The 22,594-nt window shown below is 53.2% G+C and overlaps 1 protein-coding gene across 1 annotated transcript in view; it reads right to left on the reverse strand.

Moving 5' to 3' along the window:
- The window catches only part of LOC116453577 (heparan sulfate glucosamine 3-O-sulfotransferase 3A1-like), a 29,101-nt gene extending 19,802 nt beyond the window's left edge, over window positions 1-9,299 (reverse strand). The window contains exon 1 of the mRNA XM_032129177.1: window positions 8,689-9,299. Coding sequence (XP_031985068.1) covers window positions 8,689-9,257 — 569 coding nt within the window. The 5' untranslated portion in view covers window positions 9,258-9,299. The remainder of the gene's footprint in view (window positions 1-8,688) is intronic.
- Between the last annotated feature and the right edge of the window lie 13,295 nt (window positions 9,300-22,594).

A 22,594-nucleotide genomic window follows, 5' to 3' on the forward strand; every position in this document is an offset into this window, starting at 1 on the left:
TTTTGTGTTTTTATCCTCCTTCAGAGGTGATGAAGGCAGTAACAACCTTTGCCACACAAGTACAAGAATGCTGAATACCAAGCAAACATTTATGGGCAAATATTCGTACTCACACAGCAGAGTTCAGCAGTGCAAGAGGACGGGATTATTGCACAGCGTTCACTTTACGCCTTGCTGGGACACGCAGCTTTTGCATGGAAAAAACCCAAACTGCCTTTCAGAACAACCACTTGGCAGCAATCAAAAGCCAAGCACCCCAAACCCTGTGGTGGGGCTCTGCCAGCAGTGTGGTGCCCAGCAGCAGGTCCATGGACAGGGAACAAAGACCACCAGAGCCAATCAAAACGGTGGAGTTCATTTTTAGGGGCAGAGATCAGAAGCACCTGAGATGGAAGTTAGACCAGACGTGGGGATTAGCACCCTCAACCCTTGTGAGAGGAGTCAGGGGAACTTTTCCTGACCTTCAGCACAAGCAACAGGTTGAGGAGCAAGCCAGAGGATGTGGCTGGTGCCAGGGGAAGCTCAGCACACATTGGACACCCATGGTCGATGCTTGTACCATCCAAGCTCCCTCCTCACCACAGTTAGGGGAGATCAACACTAGCTGAACACATGCCAAGAGGTCCCATGTGCTCAGTCTTATTTTGCCAGAGGCTCTGGGTGCTTTTCTGCCTCTTTTCCCCATCAGTAGAGTAGAGCATCCTCCATCCCACCAATGCTAACCCAGGGATCATCTGCCAGACACAGGGGGTGGGATGAGCTGCGCCGTGGCTTTGCCAACATTTTCTACCAGCAAGGCTTTGGGCAGTGAGGAACACCTCAGATGAGGCCACTGACCCAGAGCCTGTGTCTCACAGAAGGGAGATCTCCCTCCCTTGTGTCTCTGGCACATCACCCAGGCTCCTCCCGCCACCACCAGTTCTACCAATGCAAATCACAGCACGTTGATGGCACAATACTAATTGCACCCACTAATTGCTTCCCCCATCCAGGCCTGGGGACCTTGTCGTGGGCACAGGTCCCCCAGGAGCAGGGGAAAGCTGTGTCTTGATGCACCTGAAGACCCAGACACCTCCCAACATCTTCTTATTGAGGCTTAAAACAAAACTTGGCAAGGCACAACCTAGAGTCCAGCAATGCTGGAAACCAAAGAGATTTAAGGAGCAGGTTTCCGACTGAGGCAACAACGCTGGAGCCAAAGTCCAGCTGCAAAATGGGAAAAGCAGCAAATCCAGCTGGCAAGCTACAGGGGCTTGAAGCACATCAGCACTGTGGGGTCACTGATGTGCAGGGCGTTTTGGGGGTCTCAGCTGAGCCAGGCACCTCCTTGGCACAACATCTCCAGCCTTTCACTTGCCAACTCTTTGCTGGAGGAGCCAGGACACAGAGCACCACCCAGGTGGGAAATCCAGATGTTTCCCCACTTCTTCTACTGAGCCAATGCTTGGGATTTCTCCCCAGAATCAGGCTTCCCAAGCAGTCCCGTTCAGACAGTGCAGAAGTGTTTAAATAATGTCAAAAGGTGCTCTGTGTTACAAAACAAGACCATGAAGGCAGAAGTGAAATGACAGAATGCAACACTGAGAGCCGAAAGCTGCAGATGTGAGCACACAGAGCCACTCATGGAAAAACACAGAAGGCAAAAGTATTGATCTGGTGATTTTCCATAAAAGGCTTCCCCAGAGAGCATGGTTTATGGGGGGGAGCCCTCTTCCAACGGGCAATGGCAGAACAAATCAGCCTGGTTTCTAGGAATTTTTAGCAAAAAAAAAAAAGACCCCACTAGAGAGAAAAATAAATAATTAAGTAAATAAACAGCCAGCTTCCCATCGTGATGTTGCACTTGAACCTGAACATCTCTCCCCAGGGGACGATGTGGGAGGCGTGGTTGTGGAAAGAAATCCAACTGTTAATGTCCCAGCTTGCAGCCACCAGCTGTGCTCAGCAACTGGAGTCAAGGGGTAGAGTTGGGAGCCAGGCAGGATCCCATCCCGCTGAAGCTGCTGTGCTGGCATCCATGAACTGCAGGGGTTGGTGCAGGAAAGGTGCCCAGATGCCTCGAATCGCCCCAGTGGGATTTTCTTACACGATGCTTGGGCACAGCTGCTCAGCCATGGGGAAAACAACCACACGAGGCTTCCAAAGCTCCCCTGGGGCAGCAATGAGAAGTTTCTCCTCTCTCTCCCACCAGAGACATACCCAGCAGCCTGGGGGAGTTTGAGCAGGGAACTTCATATCTCTGCACCAGATGGTGTTGCAACAGAAAGAGCACATAACGCATCTCCTCACTTCCAGGAAGCAAGAGGGATGGTCTTGCCACGCACAGAGAGAACCAGCGATTTCTTTCACTGAAAAATTTCCTCCTGCAGAATCACATTATTCAATGGAAGAAATGCCAGGAATAATTCACTTCCTCGAGCAAGTGTATTTATACTCTCACTGCGGGCACCATCCTGCTCACGTAGCTCCTGGCACAGGGCTCAGGTGGGCGCGGTTTGGAGCTGAACATGCTTAACTCCAAACCACGAAAAAGTGAATTTCCCCAGGAGGTGGGTTATGCAGGAGAAAGGCAGAAACACCAGCCACTGTCACGGTCCCTGGCATGGCCCCAGACCTTGCATGGACACGCCCACTGCCACACTTGGGGCTCTGTAACAGGGTAAGACCCGGGTATCCAACCCCAGCAACACAAATTTAACTGCAGCCTAATTCACTTCCCTCCCGTAATACCTGCATGTAATGAGAATTTGCAAAGATTTATGGCCACAACACCCGCCCCTGCTGCCCCTCGCCAGCATCTGCTGTTTCCCTGTGAAAGCGGTTTGGGTTACCTCCGAATTCTCCAGGGGACAAAAGGCATAATTAGCAGCTCAGGAGTTTCAATGCCTGCGTCACAGGGGGGGCTCACGGGGGGTTATTCTCAGCTTTTCTGATCACCGGTTCTTTGCTCTGAACTCTTTGGAGATGCACCAGCTCCCTTCCCCCTCCCCAGACCTAACTGCTCCTATTATAAACTTCAAAAGGTCAGGGTGAAATCCAAGCTGGGCTGTGGGAAAGACATCCTGGTGGTGATGGTGTGGCCAGAGCACGGCCCTGGACCCCAGACTCGATATAATGACTCCCAGGAGTCCCCACAAGGGCAGCAGAGCCACGGCAGCAGGACAGGCTACGTGCAGAGATGGAGACTCACAAAATCCAACCCTAGCGGTTAAAACAGGTGAATCTGCTGCTTCTCTAAAAGTTTGTCCCAGTTTTTGCCATACATGAGCTCTCACCCCAGCCAGCTGGAGCTTTGAGCTGCTCTCCATGAGAGCCGGCTCCGAGAATTTTACTGACAACATCTTGGACAGCCAAGGCCCTATTTTCACAATTGCTCAGCACCAGCAGACAGGGCCAGGAGAGCTCTACTTCCAAACCTCTCGGGCCGAGGCAGAGCCACAAGGTGGGTGAGAAAGGTGCTGTTCTCTCCAGGATCAGGGTGTGAAGCAGTACTGAAGAGGAGGATGGGTCTACAGACTTCTGAACCTCCCCAGTTTATCCCTGTGCAGACCACAGCATCTGGAAAGAAGAGTCCAATAAAACCTTAAGTATTTATTTTGATGCTTTCTGATAGGAATGTGGTTGACTTCTCCTAATACACCAGCTCAGGAGCTCACTCCAACATCAGGAGCAGATACAAACCCCGGGTATGAACTTGCTCATTAACAGAAAACAGAAGGGATGTGTAGAGATACAAAATGCTTGAAAGAACCATCAAAAAAATAATAACAACCCTATTTAAGGAGTAAGAGGGGAAAGAGCCCAGCCCCAGGTCTCTGCAGGGAGATGTTGCCATCCCTGGACAGTCCATCCAGGTGCAGGAGGACAGCCAGTCAAAGCTGTGTCAAGGCTACAGCTGTTCTGCCAGCAGCTCTGGTGGGGTTCACCTGCTTTGGGTGTTATTCAACCCACAGCACAGCCCATCAGAGCCCATAGAACTCCTCGTGTCTGTGTTGGAGAGAGAGGTGTCACATCATAGCCCTGCTGGTTCCATCCATTCCATACAGGGCAGTCACTTCCCTTCCCCTTTACACACGGCCAAACTGAGGCACACCAGGACATCGCCCCAGCAGCCGGGTGCCAACTCCCAGACTGCTTCAGATCTCTACTGAAATTCCTTGGAATATCCACGTCCAGATTGCACACAAAGGCAGCAGCAACACACGTGAGCACCAGAACCAGTTACTGTCTTATACAGACTCAATGACTCCAGCCCTGATTTCTCCAGCATTTCCAGCTCCTTTTCTCCCTTGTTTTTTCCCAGCAAAGAAGGGTCCCCTCAGCCACCCACGGACCCACCTCATCCTCCATCTCCAGGGACTCCTTGCCAGGAGACCCATGCTGCCCAACCAACACACACACTCTCCACTGTCTGTGCCATCTCCACCTGTTGTTTACAAGTGAATTATCTGCACTTTGGGGCCAAGACCACCTTTTGTTCCCTTTTTATACAGTACCTGGCCCTGTGAGCTCAGTACAGGAGGTGTTTGATTACACAGCTAATAAATAAACAAGGACCTTGATCCTCTTCAGCATGGGGCTGTCCAAGGCTGCAATTTCCAGAGAAACTGCTGCAGGCTGTGCTTGATGATATTAGTAATTCAAATGTGTTTGGGAGATGAGATGTTCCCAGGACAAGGAGAAGGAACTGCTAAACCAGACCTTCCTACATGGAGGCAGGCATGCAGCAGGGAGTGGAAAGCCCAGACTGGTTTAAACTCAATGTCCAGTAACACAAGCCACGTTCTGGGCTGGGCACACCCTGAACACAAAGAGCTGGTGTTCCTCGCAGAAGCAGCAAGGACGGCGCAAGAAAGGTGGGGAGAGGATCACTAAAAGGCAACTACTGCCCAGCAGCTCCCTCACACAGGGGAGTTTGCAACAAGGTCTTTCCTCCTGAAGGCCACCCGGTCATGCTCCACCTTCTATAAACTGTATTCTCTGCCCTGATGTCCCCCAACATCATCCACAGGCACTCCCACCCTCCCTCCCACACTCACTCACAGAAAACACGGCTGGATTACAATGACCTCAAAGCCCCTACTAGAGGAGCAGCCTGACTCCCCCATCCCCAGGGCTCTGATTACACCCTGATTTGAGGCACAGAGGATGGGACACAGCACGAGGTGGGATGCAGCTGCTCACAGCTGCTGTGAGCATGTCCCCTCCCAACAATCCTCCTTTTCCTCCATCCCAGACCTCTTCAGCAACTGAGATGTTCTCTGTTCCCTTTGACTCAGAAGTATCAGTGGTTGCCTAGATGACAAAGAAGCAAGGAAATAAAAGCCTTGGATAAAAATCCCAAGAGGACATTAATTAGGAGTCAGAACTCCCCAGCTCTGGAAGCATCGAGGAGGAGGGATACTTAAACTCCCAACCTGACGGAGTAACTTTGAATTATCTTTCATCTTCCCCTGGATCAGATGTAATCTAATGACATTAACTCGGCTTCACTCTAGTGAAAGTGGCACTGGAGCTGCAGAGGCAGAGAGATTAAAACATATGAAATAAATGTTCCTGGGGTGACTGACAGTATAATGGCATTCCAACAGGCAGCTCAATCAGCGCGAGACTAACAAAGGATCAGAGGGAAAGAGCCAGATTCGCAGTATCACCCGCAAACACAGATATTTTCTTTTAATCCAGGCTTTTTTTTTAACATGACTGGCTCAGCCCCTATTCTTGGGAGTTTTCCCCGGGCTGTACTGGGGTGGGGGATGGCAGTTGAACTCTATTAGAGCCCAAGCTCACCTGCTATTGAACTCTGTTAGCTCAATAGCCTTGTTCAGGGCTGGAGCAGCGATCTCTGAAGTCAATGCCAGCATTGTGGGCTGCCCCCTCCCTCCTTTTGTCCCCACTGGTTGAGGGGACTCAAACCCAAAACAGAAAAAGCTCCTTTTGGCACACAACTCCCCTTGATATTCAACCCACACATGGGCCCACACAGAGGTGTCACACTCACCAAATTAAATCCCACAGATGGTTTTTACAAAGTCAGCTTCTCGGGGGGACAGCTGTCCCTTACCCAGGCACAGCTCAGGCTGTGGGAGGTACACCATTACCCTGTTTCATTTACTGGGTGATGTTTCCATGCACTGGGTGGCACCCCAGCAGGTGACCCACATGTCACCAAGCCCGTGGCACCCCAGCAGGTGACCCACACGTCACCAAGCCCGTGCCTCACAAGCCACTGTCTCTACAGGTACCTCTGACTGGCTGCTCTGGGAGCATCATCCCACTGCTGCAGCCACAGCTCAGCCTGTTCCCCCACTCTCTTCTGTTTCCAGGGGGAACCAGGGCTCTCCTCATGCCCAAAACCCCACAGGCACCCGGGCTGGTGCAGCGTCCTTGTGAGAGCCACCTCTGTGACCCAGTGACAACAGCACCAGCTACAAAGGCTGGCTGCCTCTTCAATTTCTGCAACAGCCACCAGCTTTTTGTTCCCTGGGCCAGAGCGCCGGCTGCTTGTGCCGGCTTCCTACGGGCGCTGAAAACAAACCCAAGTGTTTATACCTTGTAATGACGCTGTTTAGTCTGACTGCTGGGAAACAGCAGCGCACATGAAACCTAAGCCTCTGATGCCAAAGATAAGGAACCGGGACCTCTGGCAAACATCTGGCCATTTCCCCAGCACTGAACCCTCATCAAAGATTACAAGGAGCCATGGGGAGAGACAGGTAGGTTTTTAAATGAGTATTTGTAAGAGGCTGGTAACTGGTGACCAGCAATGCTGGCACCGCAGCTCTGCCATCGCGCTGGGGCTCCGTGTGTTAGCAAAGATTACTCATACAAGCAACGCCAGCAAGATTAGGTCTCAAAGGAATAATCCCATACAAAGAATTCACTGTACCTCAGCCTCCACAGGGCTAATAAAAAAAAAAAAAGGGGAAAAAAAAAAAGGAAAGAAACTCAGTACATCAAATACCAGAACAAACAAACTGCAGCAATTAATGGGAGAGCTCATGTGCCAACTGCTAAAACATAATGATTACACAAACAGCACACGGGACAGCACGTCCAATGAATAAGAGCTGCAAGATCAAGACCAAACCTCTGGAAAATTAAATCCCCGACACCCAGGACTGTACTATGCCCTAAATGCCTGTGGCTCCTCCTCTGTCTAGGTCTGCACTCCTCGCTCAGGGACCGCTTCCAGAAGCAGGTCTATCCCACTGCCATCTGCTTCTCAAAGCTTCGAGACCATCTTTGATAAATGAGCTTTTCTGCATATCCACCATAAATTTCAGTAGATGCCACCCCACAGCCATGTGTTTATTTTTCAAAGTCAAGACTTGATTAGAGTTCTTGAGGTTTTTCAGATTCATTTTTAACGTTTCCTTTCTGCTACAGGGTCAGCATGTGGAAACTGGATAAGCGCAGACTAAAAATACAATTTTGTAGACAGCTTCAGCCCACACAAAAGGAGATCTTTCTTCTCAGAGAACCCACACTTCGCAGCCTGCAGAAACCCAGCGTGCTTCTGACATTGGCAGACACACAAGGAAGCTCATCCCTTCCACGTGTTGAGACTTTTACATAAACACTCGGACTGTCAGTACTACCCTACTCCACATTTCAATACTGTCACCACAAGCCGAGCCAAAATCCTCTTCTCTCTGCTAATAGCTGGTCTTAACACGAGAGGAAAAAAAGCTCCAGGGGTACCCAAAACCCTCTCCTGTTTGCTCGTTCATTCAAGAAAGCCACAAACACGAGACACACTTCGCAAGACAGCAGTTTCACTCTCACCCTAACCAAGCCCTCCCATAGGAATCCGCCGGAAGGACACTGCTCTACCAACTTTAAAACACACAACAAAAAAGGACCTGAACAACTTCAGTGAGAACCCTCTTGGCTTTAACATTTACTGGCTCGTTCAACAAAACACTAATTCACTGAAAGAACCACCCCGTTTACCTTTTGCTAGTATTTCCTAGGCAAGGTGAGCGTGCGGGGTATGCTCCTGGAACCGACATTTTCGCTTAGTTATTACCGGGATGCTGAAATATTTACGTGGGAAATAGGGGCCGGGGGTTTTGTCCACACTGGCTACAGGAAAGTGGCTTCTAGCGGCTGCAGCGCTGGGCTGGGAGCTGCGGGAGGTGACGATCCGATGGGGAGGCAGCCGGGGCTGCGGGGTGGCTCGGCTGGGAGTCAGGGCTCAGCCACAGGTTTTGCAAAGAGCCCCCCACGCCGAGAAAAAGAAAGATTATTGGGGGCCTGTGCTTCTCGTGGCGGGGTTTAGCTCTGCCTCAGCATCCCCGCGCAGTCCTCAGGCCAGTGGGGCACCCACCGCTTCTCCCTTTGTGCGTGTGTCACCCACCCCCGGGCTGCGGGAGGGCTGGGGGTGCGCTGGGCAGGGGGAGAGGAGGGTCGGGGAGCCGGGAGGGAGGGGGGATGCGGGTAGAGGAGGGCTGGAGGATTTGGGAGCAGAGACGGGAAGAACGGGTGGAGCGAGGGGCTGGGGGAAAGAGTGCTCGATGAACGGAGGAACGAAGACAGGGGGTGGCGGGGTGGGTGAGAAAAGCATCGGCGGGAGGTTTGGGGAGCGAAGACGGGGCTGCCGGGAGCAGCGGCCAGCGGGGGGCACTGGCGGCTCGGCCACCGCTGCATCCCGGCCCCGGCCGCGTCCCGCCGCCCGTCCCGTACCTGTACCAGGCGAGTCCGCGCTCGTAGTTGCGGTCGAAGAAGTGGGGCTCGGCGCCGACGGCGCGCACGTCGGGGTGCACCCGCAGGAACTCCAGCAGCGCCCGCGTCCCCCCCTTCTTCACGCCGATGATGATGGCCTGCGGCAGCCGCTTGCTGCCCTCGCCCAGCAGCAGAGCCAGGGTGCCGGCCGTGCCCGCCGCGCCGCCCCCGCCGCCCGAGCCGCCGGCCCGGCTCCCGCCGCCCCCGGCCGGCACCTCCGCGCCCGGCGCCGCCTCCTGCCGCCGCCGCCGCTGCTTCAGCCGCTGCAGGAGCCGCTTGCGCCGCGCCGCCGCCGCCTGCCAGGGGGGCAGCTCGGCCGAGCCGCCCAGGAACTCGCCGCCGCCGCCCTCGTCCTCCTCTGATGCGGCGCCGGCGGCGATGATGGGTCCGGGCAGCGTCTGGCAGCGGTCAGCCAGGCAGTAGAAGACGTAGAGGGACATCAGCAGGGAGCAGAGCATCACCAGGAACTTCTTGAAGATGCTGCGGGGCAGCGGCTCGGCGGCGGGGGCGGCCGCCGCGCTCACGGCCATGCTACCCCGAGACGGCGGCCGGGCGCCCTGGCCATGCTCCGCGGCCGCCCCCCGGCGCGGCCCCTCCGCGCTGCGCTCCGCGGTGCCGGGGGGCTGCGCGCTGCCGCATCCCCGGCGCGGGGGCCACGCCGCAGCGGCGCTTCAGGGGGGCATCCCCCGCCGGGGGCAGGGGGGCGGGTTTGGGGGAGCGGGGAGCCGCCCCCGCTGCCGCTCCGGAGTCGGCGGGGAAGCGGTACCGGGGCTCGACGCGGGGCTCCCACGTGCGGAGCCCGCCGCGGAAAACTTCGGCGGAGGCATCACCGGGCGCGGGGCGGAGCGCTGCCGGCAGCGGGGCCAATGGCGCGGCGGAGGCGGGGGGCAAAGCCGCCCCCGGACCGGCCGGGGCGGGCGGACCCCGCTGGGAAACCGCTGCCGAGCCCCTACGGGGGGAGCGGGAGGGTCCGGGAAGCTGTCCCGGAGGATGCGGGAACGCTCTGGGGGATGTGATGGGGGAGTGCGGGGATGTTCTGAGGGATGTGCCAGGGGATGCGGGAACCCCTCGGGAGGCTGTCCCAGGGGCTACGGGGATGGCCGGGAGGTTGTCCCTGAGGTAGGCAGATGCAGGAATGCCCCGGAGGCTGTGCCGGGAGGTGCGGGGGTGCCCCAGAGGTTGTCGCGGGGGGCGCAGGGATGCCCTATCCCGTAGGGCAGGGAGGAGATCTGCGTTAGCTTTTGTCTCGGTGCTGACTGCTCTCCAGCCCCAGTGGGTCACCCCGCTGCCCGGGGACAGCCTCTTTTGGCAGCCGAAATCCGCAGGCCTTTTCCGAGACGCTGGTGTTTGCCTGACCGCGCTGTCCACCTGCCTGTCCGTGCATTCAGATTTTTTGAACTAACCCCACCGGACCTGAGAACAAATTCCTGATACGCCCAATAATCCACCCTTACAGACATACCTTTACATGGAAGAACAGTCCCCCTTAAACTCCGCGAAGCCACTGACAGGGGTGTGAAACACACTCGCGGTATCACAGCTCAGTTACACTGAGCTCTGTACTGAACATAGCACAGAAACACCCCAAATCAGACTTTTCCCCTCTGACTTGCACAAGTTGCCCCTAGGCTGGCTGCAGAATCTGGCCCACAGCTGGTAAGAAATATCTACAAAACACAACACGATATTGCGGTTGGAATTTGCTCTTCTCCTTTGAGAGTACATAAAACGTGGAAATAGCTCACAGCTTCATGCCTCGGCTGCCTGACTCTAAGGGCTTTGTTATTTCATTGCCTGTGGGAATGCCCTTTTAATTTGAAATGTTTGTCATAGATTATAGAATTTTTAAACAAACTTGCACGTGAAACACTTGACTTAGATTTTTTTTTTCCTTCCGTTTTGTGTGGACCTAGCTGAGGAATTAAACTTCAGCTACTTGGAAATAAAGCTGGTGTATCCACAAATTATGCAATGAAAAGAGGGGAGAAAAATTGCATTGAATTATAACCAGCCATCTGCAGAGCTGGCTGGCTAATAAAAATGTGTTTCCAAATAGTAAACAGACCAAAATTAATAACAAATGCTATTTGCAATGAATTATTCTACTAGATCTTGGTGTGTTTGGTGACTTCAAGACACTGTAGCGTTTCAGGTATTTCAGTGCTCCAACAGGTAAGCAGATTTACAAAACTCTGTAAGCAGGTTAGGCCCCCAACACCTCGAAGCAACTGCTTAGATCATTAGGAACCTAAATGCCTTTTTAAATCTGTGCTCTGATCCAGCTCATTGAAGTCAGTGAAAAGACTTTGCTGACATCAATGGGCTTTGGGCTGGGCCCTGCAGAAGGGCAAAAGTGGTTTGACTTCTTATTATTCTCATTATGATACCTTTTTCCTAGACACTTAGAACAGTGCTACACTTTCTGTTTGAAAAAAGAATGGTTGTTTCAAATGGAGAAAAACAGAAAAGAGAAGTGAAATCGGTGTGAAAGAGCATAGGGTGTGTATCTGCTGGGATTGCATTGCAAGACTTATGTTTGCAGCATTTTTCCTGGAAATACTGGTGTGAATCTCAACTTTCCTTTAAGGAGTCACTAGCTGACTAGGGAAAATATGGCCAGAGCCTATATAAAAAGTTTCGGTGTCTAGAAAGCAATAAGCTAAATATATCTATATTTAAAAGAGCCCTACAATATTTAAGGCAAACTTGTGATTTTTACAGCCCCTGACTCATGGTTTCTGCCTCCTGGGGCTGAAGGCACCACTAGTTCTGCAGCCAGGAACAGCTCTCCAAGAAGGAAGGTGTCTTAATTCTTTAGAAAGGGCAATACAGGGAAATAGTGTATAGTTTCACCCATACTGCTGTGGACTCTGTTAGTACAGCTGCAAATCTGAGATTCTTTATTAGCAGCAGACTGGTTTGGGCCTTATTTATGGATGAGTTTTTCTTGCTACAGAGACCATTTGATGAACGCTGTACCATAAAGCCAGTAAAGTTATGTGGCTGACATCATGACATCAAGTGCTGAGAACTTACACGTCTTATCTATTTTAGCCCTGCTGCAAAAATAACCCTTCTCAGGGATAACTTAAGGGTTTTTTAATGACTGAGAGCTTGGAGCAAAAGTTGCTTTTCATTTTACTCAGCCTCTTGCACAACTGACTTAACATTTTCAGTGCGGCCTCTTTCTTTTCCCCTTAAATTTCTGTCTGCCCATCTCAGAGCCTTTCATTACACCCATCACAGACTCAGCATGTCTCTCCCAAAGCCTGGCAGCAGCAGGGGTGCTTGGATCCCTGGGGGTCCAGGGCAGCTCTGCATGCCATGGTGGGCCCATGGGCATTTGGTCACTGTCCCCAGAGTGCTGGCAGGCTGGAGGGGAGTGTGGCCACCTCAGCGTGCACCATGGCCGTGACTCACAGTTCCCTGGCACCAATCCTGCTGCTGGTGTGGGCTCAGCCCTGGGATGGTCCCGGCAGGCTTTGCTCTGTGGTCCTGTTTGCACTTGCTCCTTACCTTGCTCTGCTGTTCCTTTCTCCTTTTATCTATGTACAGTTTTATTGCTTGCTCCACCCCTGCCTCCACCCCAGGGATCCTCCGCTGCTTGAGTCATTTTGGGTGCTGCTGTTGAGGGCGAGTGGGGTTCGTCTCCCAGTATGGCTGGTGCCAAAATCCTCCTTGCAGCAGCAGCAGCAGCAGCAGCAGCAGCAGCAGCAGCAGCAGCAAGGTTTCCTACTCCAAACGGGCTGATTTGGGATGCCTTTCAAGGGGGGGCACTGAAGAAACAGACCTGCTTACCAAAAGAGCCCTTTGGCACGTGAGTCTGCAGAGCCTTAAACTGAGCAACCGAAATCTGCTGTCCCCTTGGCAAACTAGAGCTGAAGGCTTGGCTTTCACCATCTGATGTTTTCAGGTGCTTTTCTTACAGCTGGGAAAGGGGAAGGCTTCCACCCTGGATGCTTTGTGCACGCACAGCCCGTGCTGGCCCCACTGGGATGGCTGTATGTTTTCCGCTTTCCCAGTGACCCATAGCGCAGATGGGATCAGGGGTTAAACTGGGAGTATGGTGGAAAAGGGATCGGGAGCCCGAGGCTAGTGCAACTTAACGAGTGATTACAAGGTCTGAAGGGAAAGGGAACCCCTGCCTGTCAGGAAGCTGCTGCTGAAGAAAACATCCCATTGTACTGGGGAGATGGAGTATGGGACAGAGGAGAGTGAAACAGATTGATAACCAAGGGGTGATGTGACCCCACATAGGCTCCTACAACAAAAGCCCCTTCATCTAAAATGAATAGGAACAATGGCTAATGGGGACAGGCCAGCAGTGGCCAAGGATCTGAGAGCCAGAGGAGAGGGAGGAGGCAACGACGGGTCCTGTTCTACCCAAATCCTCTATTGATCTCAATAATCTCCTGGGCTTTCCGCCCCTTGAAATCAGACAGAAAGTTCAAGGACTTTTTGCCTTTCGATTATAGGAACACGCACTGTTCTTGAGAGCTGCTGAGGTGTGCTGGGACAGGATGATGGGGAGTGCCCCAGAGCAGGCTGAGATGCCAGGGGTGAGCCGCTGCTGTGTCCTGCAATGTCCCCAGCCCTGGGCTGGCAGTGGTGGCAGGAGCACCACTGCTGCTGCCCTCATCCCAGCTGGCTCCCAGGGGGATTCCAAATCCACTGAGCTTTCTGGGGCAGAGTCTGTGTGGATGCCCAGAGCCTGGCAGAGTCAAATGCTGTCAAATTATTAAAAAAGGAATGGTGGTTTTTCTATCAGGGGGCCAGCAGGGCCTCCTTAGGCACGGCACGAGCTGAGGGTGTTCAGAGCAGCAGCAGAGCCATGAGGGCACTGGGAACAGGAGTTGCATTCCCGTGGAGCATCAGCACAGCGTCCAAGCAGATGGGACAGGTGATGGAGAGGTGTTGGAGACCTGATCAGCATCTCCAGTTCTGGTAGTTTTGTTGAAAAGGTATCTTGAAATATTGAGCCAGAGACACTAAAAACATAGGGATGGGATTTTGCTTTGGTTTTTAGTACCTTTTTTTCTTTTGGAAGGACAGAAGTATCCACAGGAAATACCATGAAGACCAGGAAAAAAAAAATTAAAAAACGTTTTGAGAGACTATTTTCACTCTATACTCTCTTAACTCTGGCAAAACGAGTTGGTCTGTTGCATCATTTGCAATGCCTGTGCCCAAGAGCAAGCAGCCCTGTGAGCAGAAAGAGGGTGAAATCTGAGTCCTGCTTTGGCTGGGGCTGGAGGGTACATATCTCTGCACCTGATGCCTGGCCATGGCCCTCAGTGCATGCACCTTGTTTGTGATACCTCCTGCCCAGCTGGGATTAGGCCAACTTGATTAGAGAGCTGGCACGGGACATGAGGACATCTGGGAGGCCTCAGATCAGGAGCATGAATTAATAAGAGCCAGTAAGAGGAGGAGACTGAACTGGACTCAGAGCCCTGACGGGAACTCAGCGCTGCCAGCCACGGTGCCCAGCTGCTGTGGGCAGGTCCTGACCTGGGGACCTGCCCTTCCCAAAGTGGCCATCCCACTCAGGGGGATGCCTCTGCCATGCAGGGGGGCAGAGCCTGCTGTCAGCTCGTTGGTGGCTCAGCCTCCCGTGCAAGCAGCTGCAGCAGTGCTTCCCTAAGGCTGGAGTGGGCTACGGCCCCCTGGGGCCAGCAGGGTCGTGCTGCTCCCCTCTTGACTGAAGCCACAGCTCCCAGCTGTGGTTTTGGTGGCCCATCACTGCTTCAGGCTGCTGTGATGGCAGAGTCAGGCAGGGCAGCCTTGGTGCTTGGCTGTGATACTCAGCTGGTGCCTGCTCAGCCCAGCTCCTTCTGCAGCCCACCAAGTGACCAGGGACCTCGCCAGCACAGCCAGCCCACCCCTGGTGCCCAGCCAGAGGCAGGTCCAGAGGAGGGACAGTCCATGGACCTCAGCCACTACGTGGCACTTAGCACAGCCAGTGACCTCAGGGGACTGGCACCACGTCTGCGAGGTGCCTCGGCCCAGCTGGAACACACAAGTTAGTTGGGTCAACATATCCCACAGGCAAGCACTCACCCATCCTGTCCACACCAGGGAGGCTTTCTACACCCTGAATGTCCCCCTGTGCACCCCAAGAGCAGGTAAAGAACTTCTGTACTCCAGGCAGGCTGGATTTGTGGGGCCATGGTGGGAGTTGCTTGGCTGCAAAGGGCTGTGAGCCTGAGAGCAGCTGCACAGGGAGGTCCGGTGATACATTGAGGGGTCTGTGTGCTGCCCTGAGGGGGCTGAGAACTACACTGAGAGGTCAAGGAGCTACACTGTGTGGTCTGGGTGCTGAGCCCAGCTCTCATCTTGGCTTTTCCCAGATGGGAAAAGGCATCACGTCACCCTGCGTTGGCTGGAATGACATCCACCTCTTCCCGGGCACCAGGGGGCTGTGGAAAACAATGGATTGCCAACTGGAGAGCCAGGAGAGGCAGCAGGGATGGGGATGGATGCTCCATGCTCAGCACAAAGCCTCACATCTCAAACAACCTGTTACACCCCAGCGCTTCTCATCCATGGAAAACCCACTCCTGGAATAACCTAGCATCGGGCACATCCTGAAATGGTCTGTGCAGCCACATCCATGCCTACAGGGTGCAGTGCTGGGGGTGCTCTCTGGACACCCCAAGCAGTGGCTTTGTTGTGGGGCCAGCAGCCCGGGGTGTTCCCAACACCCTCCCCGGTGTTCCCAACAGCGCTCAGCCACTGCAGGCAAATATTTACAAGGGCTCTCCAAGGGAAACCTATAAACTGCTCCCTGGTATAGCTTCCTGAGGATCGCTCCAGACAGCTATATTAGCTGGAACATGAAGTAGTTACATTCCTGCTGCTCTTCCAGTGCTTTTGAAACAGATACTTGTCTCTTTTATTACCTTTGTTTGTGTCTCGCTTTATTTGTGCGCTGCGTGCTTCCTTGTGCTGGGTTTGATACAGTTGTGAGTGGCTATGGGTTGGAACAACAATGAATACCTTCCAGGCCTTTTGTGCTTTTTAATATTATTGTCCATTAAAAAAAAAAAAAAAAGGAAAAAAGAAAAAAAAAAAGCCAAGTCAGGCAATGAAAACAATACAGGGAAAATTAAACCCTAAATCTGCATTTATGGTTCTACATTAAACACACAGGGAAGGCTGGCTACTAACTGTTGATAAAATATCTTGGTTCTGCTAAAAATGCGCTTTTGGGGAAAGTGGTGTGTTTTGTGCAGTGGGGTTGGCTTTGATGAAGATACACACTTGGTAAGGTTTCCCCGGTCCAGGATGGACATTCCAGTTGGAGAAAATGACCCCAAAGAACCGGACTGGGGAAAAAGTGTACCCTACATGGGGGTGAGAGTTGATCACTTCCAGCTTCACTTTGGTGCTCCACAGAATGCCTTGTCTCTCTCAAGCTGCTCAACCGAGCAGCTCTGAAGCTAAGGGCAGTCTTTTAATGGACTTAATTGGGTATCAGGCAATGCTTGGAGAGCGCTGAGGGCTGAATCAGTCTTCCAAAAGGCTGGAAAAAACAGCCAGAGACCCACCAATGAGGGCCTGGGTGTAAAACCCGTGGGTTCCTCCCTTCACAGCAGGCTTTAGGGATAATTTGCCCTTTGTACAGCAAAGGTACACGTGGAGGTTGAATGTGAAGGCACTGACTTGATCCTCATGCCTTGCTCTTTTCATGCAATGCCTTTGGAATACCACACTCCCTTCAGGAAGGATGAAACCACAGCTGGAAACAACTGGCCCAGCAACAAGACCTGAGCCCGGAGCCCCACAGTGCTCCTGGGGTGTTTGTAACACCCCGAAAACACCAAGCCCTGTGGTGTAAGCACGGAGAGAGAGGGGCAGTGATGCACCCCCAGCACACCAGCAGCAGAGCTGGCAAATCCCTGGGTGCCCCCTCTTTGGAGACCCTGCACCGCTGCTCCCCCTGTTCCACCCCGGCTGAGCTGGTGACAGCTCTGCTTATGGGCTTTGCTGGGCTGAAGAGAGCACTTTAAAAGGAAGCCAAGCAGTAACACAGCGTTCGTTCTTGCTGGAAGGGGGAACAAGTGATGCACATTCCTGCCTTGTATGGGAAATTCGGCCTGCTTGCATCACCCTGAGAGTTTGGGCTGAATGCTGTGTTCTTAGTGATGCCATGAAGATTTCTGCCTTTTCTTTTATACCCTTGTTGTACCTTTTTGCAACTTCTGTATTCCTAGTGCTTTTTGCCTACATTCTTGGACTTGTTTGTCAAGCTGAGAGACTCAACATTTTAGAAGCTTCGTAGCCAGGGATCAGTGTGCCCCAGACCCCAAGGTCCTCTCCGGAACATATTCTGTAAACCAAGATAGAACCATCCAGGGGAAGGTTCCTTGGGGAGGGGGGCTCACTTGAGCCTCTCATTGGGGAATCTTTGATAGATCTGCTAATTAGTAACACCTCTAATGTTATACCCAATGTTGGGGGAACAGAGATAGACTCGGCGGGGTTCATCTCGATGCATATGACCTGGACGTGTGCACCTAAGGATCCTTAAAAATAAACACCAAGGTAAAATCCCTTTTCCCCTTCTAACCGTGTTTGACTCTTGGTTTTAAGACCAGGAAAAGGCATCATTAGCACCCCACCCTCAGACAGCTCCTGGGAGGCACTGCTAAAAGCCACTGCCAGCCCCGAGATGGTCGGGCTTCAGCAGAGGGTGAAGTCATGCCTGGAGCACTCACTGAGGCTCCCTGAGGATGGCTGAGCAGTGGCAAGGGCCAGGCTAAACGCACCTGAAGAACCCCGAGGAAGGGCAAACTGCCCTGCTGTGTGTTTGGCAGTGTGTCCACATCCCTCTGCTGGGGATTCACTCCCAGCCCACTGCCCCACTAGGATGGGGTCTGGAGACCAGCAGAGCAAGGTGCAGCTCGTGACCCTGAGAGGCAGCTCCAGTAAGTGTCCCAGGTGCTGGAGGCAGTCCCAGCACTGAGCATTTGTCAGCTTGGGCACACAGCATCCCGGCGTCAATTTAGGCCTAATTTGCATGTTCAGCACGGCGCCGAGTGTGTAATTACTGAGCTGCACAAGCAGTCGTCAGCTCGGCTGTTTCCAAACATGATTTTTAGTGCTTCACGGAACACAAGCAGACACTTTTCCTCCACGCAGCTGCCTGTGGGGTTTGGCCAAGGGAAGCAGTGGGGTTGGGGGGAGCTTGGACAGGTCCTCCCAACCAGCCTTAGTTGGACATACCCAGGGAGACGTGGCCACCTCCTCCTCAGGGAGGAGGGATGAGAGGAGGACAGGTTAGTTCAGACCTGTTGTTATCCAGTGGGGTCTCTTCAGAGGACACAGCCTTAAGCTGTGCCAGGGGAAGTTTAGGTCAGACATCAGGAAAAAATTCTTCACTGAAAGAGTGATTGGGCACTGGGATGGGCTGCCCAGGGAGGTGGAGGAGTCACCGTCCCTGGAGGTGTTTAGGAAAAGCCTGGATGTGGCACTCAGTGCCGTGGTTTGGTTGATGAGGAGGTGTTGGGTCATAGGTTGGACTCGATGATCTCAAAGGTCTTTTCCGACCTGGTTCATTCTGTGGTTCTGTAATTCTGTTATTCAGGGGCTTGGCATCTGCCATGCACTAATTAGATGTGCCCTCTTTGCCGCACTCCCAGTCATCGGGCTTCTCCTTCCCACTCTCTCTATTCCCTTCCTGGCCTCCACATTTACCCAGGAGCCCTTTTCTCCCTCTTGGGAGCTGTCAGAAGCACCTGCAGGAGTGCAGTGGGAGGGCTCAGGCACTCCTGAATGTGGAAAAACCTCAGCTTTGAGGTTCCCCTTCACTGCATGAGCTTGTGTCCCAGCTCAGAGGTATCCACATGGATACAGAAGGGAAAAGGGAAGCTCAGGATCCCATCTGTGTGCGTGCCAAGGGATGCTCCTGTCTGTGTGTAAATATTTGTGTTCCAGTGCCCTCAGGAGCACAGGCAGGGGTGTGGGTGTGCATTTGGTTGTGGGGGACACCTACACAGTTGCACTGTGTGAGCTCTGAGCATCTGCCTGTCAGGCATGTTCTCACTGAGGGCTCTGTTTCTTCAGGGGTTTCTCTGCATGGATGTTCCCAGAAAAAGGGCCCCACACCCATTTAAGGTGTGTACCTATATCTGAATGTGACTACAGCTCCAGAGCCATGATGAAGAACGTCTCGGAGACGCTGGAGCACCATCACACACTGTGTCACTCTGGGATTTTTTCTCCTACCAGCCTGGTTTCCCCATCCCGTGCACTGAACAATGGGGTGGAGAGAGAGGTGATGGGCACCCCGTGCCATCAGGTCAGCCAGGGCATGGGCTGTGCTTTCCACTTGCCTGTTTCTTTGCTTCGATGGATTTTACTTCTTTCTGACTGCTAATATCAACAAAACCTGCCAGGGCACCTCATCACCGTTGCTCCCCAAGAGCAGACACGACATACTTGGAGCATGCAGTCAGCTTTTCCAGCCAGTCCACACGGCCGGCGTAAACTGTCTAAGCACCATCAAAAACCACTTTATAAACTGAGGACGGGAAGAGGATGATTGATGGCTCCACACTGGACATGACACAGCTTCTACACTTCCCCGTATTTATAATATTTGTGTATTGCCCCTACCTCAAAGCCTGACAGGCCTGGTCCAATTCACTTAGAGATAGGAATTTGGCACAGCCTGACATAAACTCCATCACTTTGGGCCACCAAGGGAGAGCCATTGTTATAAACTTTCTCCCCACACCCTGCTTGGCCCCTTTTTTAACCCCATTCCAGTTGCATTATTTCTTTACAAGCCAGCAAGAGCAGAAACAAACGTTACACATCTGTTCTCGCAGTCCGGCCATTTGCATGAGAATCATGGTCAGTGTTTCAATGAGCACAGCTCGCTGGCCAGCAGTGGGGACAGCGCTGGCCACCACTGGCCCTTCATGCTTCTGCCAGATGTCTGAGCTCTGCACAAAACACAGACCTGCAGCATTAGGAAATCACCTTGTTTTTGGGCTCTAATCACTCCAGAGTTATGCCAGGTGATTCTTCTTTCTGGAGGGTGTTGTGCAGCTGATCCTCACTCTTGGGTCAATGCTTTGGAACTTCTTGTTTCAGGGGTTTGGTGGCGTTCTGCTTTTCCAACATCAGCACCATGAAGGGAAGGTTGGTGCACCAGCCAGGCTTGAGGCAAGGGTGTGTTTTGTTTAGTAGATCAGTAATGGTGATTTTAATGGTAGAGCATCACCAGTGATAGGGCATCGCTGGGAAAGATCCTTGAGAAGTGCTCGTGTTTCACAGGGAGTCTCCATTTGAGAAACAACCACAGGAAAAATTTCCATTATTCTGCTCTTTTTCCCCCTTGCCAAAAGCATCTTCCCCCCCACCTGCTCTTCCCCTCTGTCCCATACCCTGCCCTCTCTCTGGGTCTGTTCAGCTCCTTCCCTTGCCCCGAGCTGGCAGTGAGACTCGGAGCTGCGATTTTTAGAAGTTGCTTCTTCTCTTTCCACTCAGGCTGGGCGTTATGAGCTGCAGGTTGACTGACACAGGATTGGCTGAAAGACTTAAGCTGTCAGCATAAGCTGACAAAAATGCCTTGGAAGTTCTAGCAGGAAGCTGTAGCACTGAAACCCATCTGTGCCATTTGCCTCCCCATTTAGTGGATGCTCTTACTAACCTTCCAAGCCACAGGCTTCTCCTAGGAAAATTAACAGGTAAAGAAAGGTTTTAAAAACATTGTGGACCACAGAGCCTCTTGGATTAGAGGCTGTGGTTCTGACTTCCAAGCAGCTCTGTACAGCTCTGGCATGGAGGATGTTGGATGGCTTGGTGCTTTCATCTCTCCTGGGACACTGGTGCATCTGAAAGGCCTAAGGTTGGAATCACACCCCAAAATGAAGATTATCCCAGATGGTAGTTGCTGGGTGTGTACACGGGGCTGCCTTGCCTCAGGATGGTAAGCTGATACCCCTGTGCTGGCATCCGAGCCCCGCCTGTGCTGTTCAATCCTTCCCATGAGCTGGGAATCACCCCGTGGGGTTATTTGGGAAAGGCAGCGTGGCCTCACAGGAGCAGGCATCTGCCAGGGTCATGAACCCCAGCTGCAACATCCTCCTTTGGGCCTGTCCAAGCATTTAACTGTTTTTTGAAGGATTCCCAACCACAAAGGCAGGACAGATTGTGTATTGATCCAGTCCCTTCAGTCAATAGCTGCAAACCACCCCAGCCATGGCAAGCGCCTTGCAAGTAGAGGGGGCTGATCAGTGTCATGGAGAGGGGCTGGGTTGGGCTGCAGCTGCGCTAGAGGGGCAGCAAAGCCCCACGAGATACCACGTGCCACAAGCTGTGTGGTAATTCACGCCATCAGGGTGGCCTGGGTGCAGCTGGCCTGAGTGAGCCCACTTTGTGCCCACCTCGGCCTTGTCTATCCACTCTGCACACCAGGGATAGAACAAACAACAGCTGAAGGACTGGCCCTGTGCTGCTCCCCCAGCTCTGTCCTCACCTGCAGCCAAACCCCAGCAGCCGTGGGTGATGCCCTGGGGCAAGACAGTGAGCAGGACACAGACAGCCCCAGTCCCTGCCAGTTCAGGGGTGCTGCCAGCAGAGATGGGTGCCCTCAGCATCACAGGAGCGTCTCCACCAGCAGAGCTGTGATCTGGGCAGAGGAGATGGAGCACAGACTCAGCTTTCGTGCTGCCAGGCAGAGCCACCCAGCCCAGCACTGCAGAGGCTGCACAGACCCACAAGAGCCAGGGATGTGCTGCAGGACACGGGTGGTGCAGATTTCCTGTGTTGGGTATCAGCTCCATAGGGCACAGCGGAACAAGTGGGTCAGAGCAAAGCCCTGGGGGTTGAGAGCACATCCCTGTGAGCACTCCCACACTTCAGCACCCCATGCCTGAAGGACAGCATCGGGTAAGCCAAGCAATCCACACGTGTGTTCAGCTGGAAGAGGTAGGACAGGCAAGAGGGCAATTGGCATTGACTACACAAGGTTTATAGCAGGGAATGAGAAGATTTTAGAAGAGAGCATATCTGCTGGCTGTGCAGGCGAGAGGGGACAGCACGGTGCGGGTCATCTCCCCGTCACAGCCAGGGCTCATCGAGTGCAGACAGTGCTGGCTGTGGTCCGCCCCTCAAGGCTCAGGACAGCGGGTCCATGGCACTCAGACACCCACCACGAAGGCAGTGGCATTTCTCCCAAGGTTACCCCATGCATCACAGAGATCAAGGTCTCACTGCCATCAGCACTCTCTCACTCAGAGGCAGCTCTGCTCCACAGGCTGGGTCTCACTGGCAGATGTGGGTGTGCAGCTGGGACAAGGACAAGGCTTTCTGTCCCAGCTCAAGCACAAAGGGGAGTGAAAACAGAGGACACTGAGGCAGCAGAGGTGTTTTGGGGGACTGCTGGTTTGTGGCACCTGTGGCTGGTGGCAGGACCTTCCCAGCACATCCCTCAGCTGTGCCCTTCACTCCCCAGCTGGGCCACCGCTGTGACACCTGCTGACCTTTAGGGACCAAGTATTTTTTCAGGCTGCTGTTTGATGGGCTAAAGGCCTGGAATGTGCCAGGGGAATCCCTTTGAAGCTGACTTTCTCACTGAGCTGCATTTTCTGCCTTTCGCTGGGGAGATGTGTTCAGAAAGGCTTGTCTGCAACGCCAGTGCTCTGAACACTCACAGAATCACAGAGTCACAGAATATGCTGAATTGGAAGGGACCATCGAATCCAACTCCTGGCCCTATGCAGGACACCCCATGTGCCTGAGATTGTTGTCCAAAAGCTTCTTGAACTCTGTCAGGCGTGGTGTTGTGACTACTGCCCTGGGGAGCTTGTTCCAGGGCCTGAGCACCCTCTGCGTGAAAAATGTTTTCCTTTTA

The sequence above is a fragment of the Corvus moneduloides genome, chromosome 19, assembly GCF_009650955.1.
Source record: "Corvus moneduloides isolate bCorMon1 chromosome 19, bCorMon1.pri, whole genome shotgun sequence".
Classification (NCBI taxonomy): domain Eukaryota; kingdom Metazoa; phylum Chordata; class Aves; order Passeriformes; family Corvidae; genus Corvus; species Corvus moneduloides.